Raw genomic sequence first — 6,094 nt, 5'->3', positions numbered from 1 at the left:
ACTCAGCCTCGCAGCCGAGGCGCCCTTCCCGCGCCTCCGAAGGATTCCTCTGAAGCTTGTGGTCAGGCAGCCTCTTCCTGGGAAACCTGAGCCAAGCCCAGGGACAAGGCAGGCTGGGAGGGGTTCGGGGTAGGTTGCCTGAGGCTCCGAGACTACTTGGGCGGGGCAGTCGCCCGCGGTGGGGCCCCAGGGTCAGGTGGAGGCGGTCTGGCTGGAAGGAAGTAGGGGACAGAGCACTGCTTGAGATGGGTGCTGAGACACCTTGCAGCGGGTATGTGGGGCAGGCCCAGTCCAGAGGGTCCTAGTAAGGCTTGGCTGCAGAAATCTGCGACCGAGGGTAGTGGGGGCAAAGTAGGGGCGCCGGGTCCGAAGGGGGCCTCTGGGAAGTGGCCAGGGAGTTCAGGGGCGGGGCCAGAGGCCTTGATGTAGGGTCTTGGGGCAGGTACGAGGCTAGGTCAAGGGACCGCCCCGCACAGGGAGGGTGCCCAGGTGCGAAGGAAAGGTCGAGCAGGTGTGGCCTCCACTGCGCGCCCCAGTAGAAAAAGAAACCGAAAGTGGCGCGAAAGGGCGGGGCTTTCCGGGGGTGGAGTCATTAGGGGCGGGACACCGAGCCCGTCGGCCCCGCCTCCAAGCCAGTTTAAAAGACTGGTGCAGGGGCGGGCGCGGAGCAGAGCGAGCTGCGGCCGTGGCAGCTGCACGGCTCCCGGCCCCGGAGCATGCGCGAGAGCCGCCCCGGAGCCCCCTGCCGCCCCGCCCGCGGCTCCCCGCGTCCCGCCGCCAGGTGAGCCGGGCACTGGGCAAGGCAGCGGGAGGGAGAAGGGGGAAAGAGGAGAGGGCAGGAAACGAAAGGGCCGCCAGTATCCTGCCGGCCTCGCGGGCGGCGTAGCGGGGTCGCGGCCGCCACGCCCCTGGCCCCCACCGGCCCCATCGTGGCAGTCCACCGCGCGTGGGGTTCCCGCAGCGCAGGTTTTTCTCCTGTTTGCGCAAATCGCCGGGACGAAGCGCAAATCCCCGGCTGGCCAGCAGGCGGCGGCCAAGGGGCGGCGAGCAGGGGGCCGGGTGGCCGGAGTCGGGGCAGTCACTTCTCCCCGGGACCTCTCTGCACGCCGCTCTGTCACCCAAACTCCGAACGACCCAGAGGCTGGACTCCACGCGCACCGAGCACCCAGCCGCCTGGAAGTTCTCCGCGGACTGGGAACCCCATTGTCTAGATGAGCCCACTGAGGCTATAAGGGGCCGCGCCGTCGTGGTCCTGCGCCCTTGGCTCCTGAGGGTCGGCTCAGCCTAGAGCCTCACGCCTCCCCAAGTGGTGTCGCGGGCCATCGCCTGCCCAGACTCTGTGCTCACTGCCTCTGTCTCCCAGCAGCGCACCCCCGGACGCTATGGCCCACCCCTTCGGCTGGCCCCGCGTGTAGGATGGTGGCACACAACCAGGTGGCAGCCGACAATGCAATCTCCACGGCAGCAGAGTCCCGACGGCGGCCCGAGCCTTCCTCCTCCTCCTCCTCCTCCTCCTCGCCCGCGGACCCCGCGCGCCCGCGGCCCTGCCCGGCGGCTCCGGCTGCGGCCCCGACCCCGGCCCCGGCCCCCGGCGACACACACTTCCGCACGTTCCGCTCGCACGCCGAGTACCGGCGCATCACCCGAGCCAGCGCGCTCCTCGACGCCTGCGGCTTCTACTGGGGGCCCCTGAGCGTGCACGGGGCGCACGAGCGGCTGCGCACCGAGCCCGTGGGCACCTTCCTGGTGCGCGACAGCCGCCAGCGGAACTGCTTCTTCGCCCTCAGCGTGAAGATGGCCTCGGGCCCCACGAGCATCCGCGTGCACTTCCAGGCTGGCCGCTTCCACCTGGACGGCAGCCGCGAGAGCTTCGACTGTCTCTTCGAGCTGCTGGAGCACTACGTGGCGGCGCCGCGCCGCATGCTGGGGGCCCCGCTGCGCCAGCGCCGCGTGCGGCCGCTGCAGGAGCTGTGCCGCCAGCGCATCGTGGCCACCGTGGGCCGCGAGAACCTGGCGCGCATCCCCCTCAACCCCGTCCTCCGCGACTACTTGAGCTCCTTCCCCTTCCAGATCTGACCGGCCACGCACGCAGCATTAACTGGGGCACCTTGTTATTATTTTCTATTATTAATTATTATTTACCTGGAACCACGTGGGTGTGCCCTTCCCTCCTGGGTTGGAGGGAGCGGGTGTGGGGGGCTAGGCGCCTCCCCCCTCTCCGCTGGAGACGAGGCTGCAGACCCTTCCCCACCTCTTGGAGGGGTGCCCTCCCCTCCTGGTGCTCCCTCTGGGTCCCCCTGGTTTTCGTAGCAGCTTAACTTAACTGTATCTGGGTCCAGGACCTGAACTCGTACCTCCTACCTCTTCATGTTTACATATACCCAGTATCTTTGCACAAACCAGGGGTTGGGGGATGGTCTCTGGCTTTATTTTTCTGCTGTGCAGAATCCTATTTTATATTTTTTACAACCAGTTTAGGTAATAAACTTTATTATGAAAGTTTTTTCTTTTTTAAGAAAAAGGTTTCTAGAGCGTGTGCTTTGGTCAAAAGATTTCCTTGGTTCTGAATGGGTCTCGGGGGGGTTTCCTAGGACTGATCTGTTTGGGTGGTATATGGCCCATGTTCAGTGGCTGGGAACCCTGCATGGTTCCACCCACAGCTTGGGGAAAGAAACCAGTGGTCTAGTTTTGCTATTTTGCATCTGGTAAAATGCAGCTCACATTTGGGCACTTAATGTGTGCCAGGCCCTCTACTGTGCTTTAAATGCTTCAGTTTACTCGTATAGAGACAACCATAGGAAGCAAGGCTCTCATCCCCATTTTACAGAAGGGAAAACCACAGCAGGTAATGTTTACCTGCGGTCATCCTGTGTCAAAGACAACACTTGGGCCTTTTTTGGCTGTCCACCTAGAATCTGCTTGAAATGGATGACAGAGAGGAAACTTCTTTCATTCTATGACCACAACAACTTCCAGGAAGAGGGTGGGAGGGGAGGGCGGTTTGATCAGTTTTTTGGAAGGAGTGGCACATTCTGAAACTCAGCATCAAGGGAGATGTATTTTAGATGGGATGGTGGGGATACGGGGTTGCGCCTGACTTCTTCCTGCCCTGTTCAGTCTCCGGTACTTTTTGATGAAAATACAGCTTGGAGCCAGAAAGAGGCTCTGTGGTCTGCAGTGGCAGGAGGACCCACTAGTGGCTTTGGGCAATTGTCTTTGCCTCCTGGGACATCAGTATCTACCTCTAAAATGGGTTTGCTGTCCAACCTTCAGCAGCTGGTTGTCTATGCATCATGCATAGATCAAGTTTTCAGGAGTCAGAGGATGAAGTGGTCACTCCAAGGGTGCTTGCAGGGCTGGCCCGCATCACCAGGAAGTGCCTATGCTGGGTTTTATGCCTACTTCTGTGCCTGACAGATAAGCCATGCCGGGAACTCAGAGCTGAGTTGCCGCACCCAGTGAATTGAGTTGTTCTCAGGTTTAGGGTTAAGCAGCCTCACAGCTATGTCAATCCTCATTTTTAGAAGTCAGGATGGCCCTCTACAGCCTTAGACATGCTTATAATGGGGTGTCCTAGTATTTAATAACACTTTTCAGACTCAACAGTAAGATTGACTTGATGGAGAGCTGGAGTGGCCCAGGGTTGTCTTGGGGATTAAATAGGTTCCAGGCCTAAAGGTTAAGGATAAGGATGGCCAGGAGAGAGAGAGGATCTCAGAGAGCTGCAATTTCATCCTTTAAAAAGGTGGGGTGGGAGGGAAGGAGATGTCTCTCTGCCTCCAAGGAATGGCTGCTTTTTCTTTTCAGCACTTTCCTGCCCTTTGTTCTCTGCTGGGTGGATTAAGTCCTGTCCTTGTTCTTTCTGTCTCCTACCCAGCTTGAGCAGTGCCTGAAGAAACGGAGGAATCCAGAAAGGCAATGCTTGGGCATATTGCAGGCACTGAGCGCTTACTTTGCTGGGACCTGTACTATCTTGTTTAATTCTCAAAACCAGCCTGTGAGTTAGAAACCTCTCCCCCATTTTACAGATGGGGAAACTGAGGCTCAGAGAGGCAAAGTAGGGCACACAGAAAGTGGTGGAACCAGATTTTCAAACTTTCTACTGCTTCAGGGCAACGTGATGCCCCATGAGGGCCTAAGGCTGTAATAATAGCAGCTGCTGATGTTTATATATAGTGTTACTGTGCCGGCAGTGTTCCAAGCCCCTAGCTACCTGTATCAAAACACTCAACCTTCACCCTAGTCTAATGATTGAATTACTACTGACATCGCCATTTTACAGATGAGGAAATAGGCCCTCGTCTAAAGAGAGACAAGTTAGCAGGTAGTTCACAAAATTTTCAGAATTTTTCCCTCCTTTAAAAATTAAAAAAAAAATTACAAACCCATTCCCTTTATAAAACCTGGAGCAAAACAGCTAAGAATAAAGGCTCCTCTGATCACACTCCTCAGAGCTGGTCCTTTCTCTCTGAGTCATTTTTAAGAAAATCTATACTAACATAGGTACAGTGACCTAAATGACCTAACCCTCCGGAGCTGCACTCCAGGCCCCACGTGAAGGCAAATTCTGACACGCTAAGACTCCCACCCCTTAAGATTCAATCACCACTGACCAGATGGTCACCCACCCCTTAAGGTCCAATCACCAACGCAGAACACACCCTACCCCTACTCCTTAAAAAACACGCTTCCTCACCCACGAGCTGCTGCTCCCTCTCACTCTGGGGTCAGCCACTTTCTCTTTCAGATAATAAAATCTCTTGCCCTGAGTCCTTCTGGGTAAGGAGGGTCGCGGCGAGATACCCTTTCACCGTGTGACTGCAATTGTGTGCACACACCAGTGTAAACACCACTGTAGACACCACTGCAGAGGAAAAGGGCAGGCGTTCAGGGGAGGAGGGGGTGCCGTAGGGGCCATGTGGCTCCCCCAGCGGTGCACAGTTCTGTCTCAAACCTCAGCTTCATGATTCAGCAGCGCTGACGTCAATTTACAAGAATGAAAAGTGAGAGGAGGTTTGGGTGTCAGGGGGCAGGGCTAATGGATTGGGGGCCTAGGTGCAGTTGAGGTATCCTGCCCGCCAAGAGTGGGTGAGCTGACCGGAGTGGGGCAGACAACTGGAATCGGAAAGAACGCCTCTTCAGAACGGGACTGCCTGCAGGTGTGGAAACAGCCTTTGGCCTGCATCAAAGTCTCCCCGGGGCTGATCCCTGTGTTACAGATGAGGAAATGGAAGCTCGGAGAAGGACAGTCACTTACTCAGGGTCACACAGCTGAAAAGTGACAGGTAAGACTTGCCAGGTCCGTCCCACTCTAAAGGTGATTGGTTTCTTAAAGACTGGGGGAGGGGAGGGGAGGAATCCTGTGAAAATGCATATTCCTAGGCCTCTTGATCCTATAATATATACTATGATATACTAGGACACCCCCTTATAAGCATATTGAAAATGCATATCAACACCTGCTTGATCCTCCCAGCCTTATGAGGAAAACTTAATTGTCCCAGAGCCAGGAAGTGGAGAGCAGGGCCTCGTCCTGAGCTGATCCACATGGAAGCACAGAACCTGGCAGTACATCTCTGAATGAAGCAGCGCTCAGTAAATGATAGTTGAGGCTCATATAACAGTCCCTGGGCACCTACTATATTCCAGGCATCACTCTAAGCCCAAAGGATACAGGAATGAACAAAATCAAGGGAGTTGGGTCCTGTGCTCAGATAACTCAACAAGGCGGTTGGACCCAACAAAGTGGGTGGGTCTGTTTCAGAGAGAGAGAGATGAGGAAGGCTCCCCTAAGGTGATGCTGGGATCCTGCCTGCAACGATGGGGCAGAGCCAGCCGGGGAGGTGGGCGTTCCAGGCAGTGGGAACAGCAAGCGCAAAGACCATTGACTGGGAACAAGTGGCAGCCCCTTCCAGAAGGCTGCCGAGCTGAAGGGGACTGAGGTGAGGTGGGTGGCAGGAGGTGAGGTGGAATGGGTGGGAGTGGACAGGGAGCCTTGGGGTGACCTCTCTCATCTGAGTTGTGACCAGATCCCCTGACTGCTAGGTAGAGATGCACAAAGGCAGGGAGACCTGTTGGCATCGTCTTAGGCTTC

The 6,094-nt window shown here is 56.6% G+C and overlaps 1 protein-coding gene across 2 annotated transcripts; it reads left to right on the top strand.

The window, feature by feature from the left end:
• Positions 1-622: 622 nt before the first annotated feature.
• SOCS1 (suppressor of cytokine signaling 1) lies at positions 623-2,499 on the top strand. 2 transcript variants are annotated; one of them, XM_037020621.2, is made up of 2 exons: positions 623-781; positions 1,367-2,499. In XM_037020621.2, the coding sequence occupies exon 2, from the start codon at positions 1,417-1,419 to the stop codon at positions 2,074-2,076; it is 660 nt and encodes a 219-aa protein (XP_036876516.2). In that variant the 5' UTR covers positions 623-781; positions 1,367-1,416; the 3' UTR covers positions 2,077-2,499. The 2 variants fall into 2 exon arrangements, with proteins under 2 accessions (XP_036876516.2, XP_036876522.2); XM_037020627.2 differs by having other exon boundaries at positions 642-781; positions 1,364-2,499.
• Positions 2,500-6,094: the final 3,595 nt, after the last annotated feature.

The sequence above is a fragment of the Manis javanica genome, chromosome 10 (assembly GCF_040802235.1).
Source record: "Manis javanica isolate MJ-LG chromosome 10, MJ_LKY, whole genome shotgun sequence".
Classification (NCBI taxonomy): Eukaryota; Metazoa; Chordata; class Mammalia; order Pholidota; family Manidae; genus Manis; species Manis javanica.
This window is presented reverse-complemented; position numbering and strand designations above follow the sequence as displayed.

Excerpts from the sequence above, each read along its gene's own strand:
- SOCS1 (XM_037020621.2), top strand. The coding sequence starts at position 1,417 with ATGGTGGCACACAACCAGGTGGCAGCCGACAATGCAATCTCCACGGCA.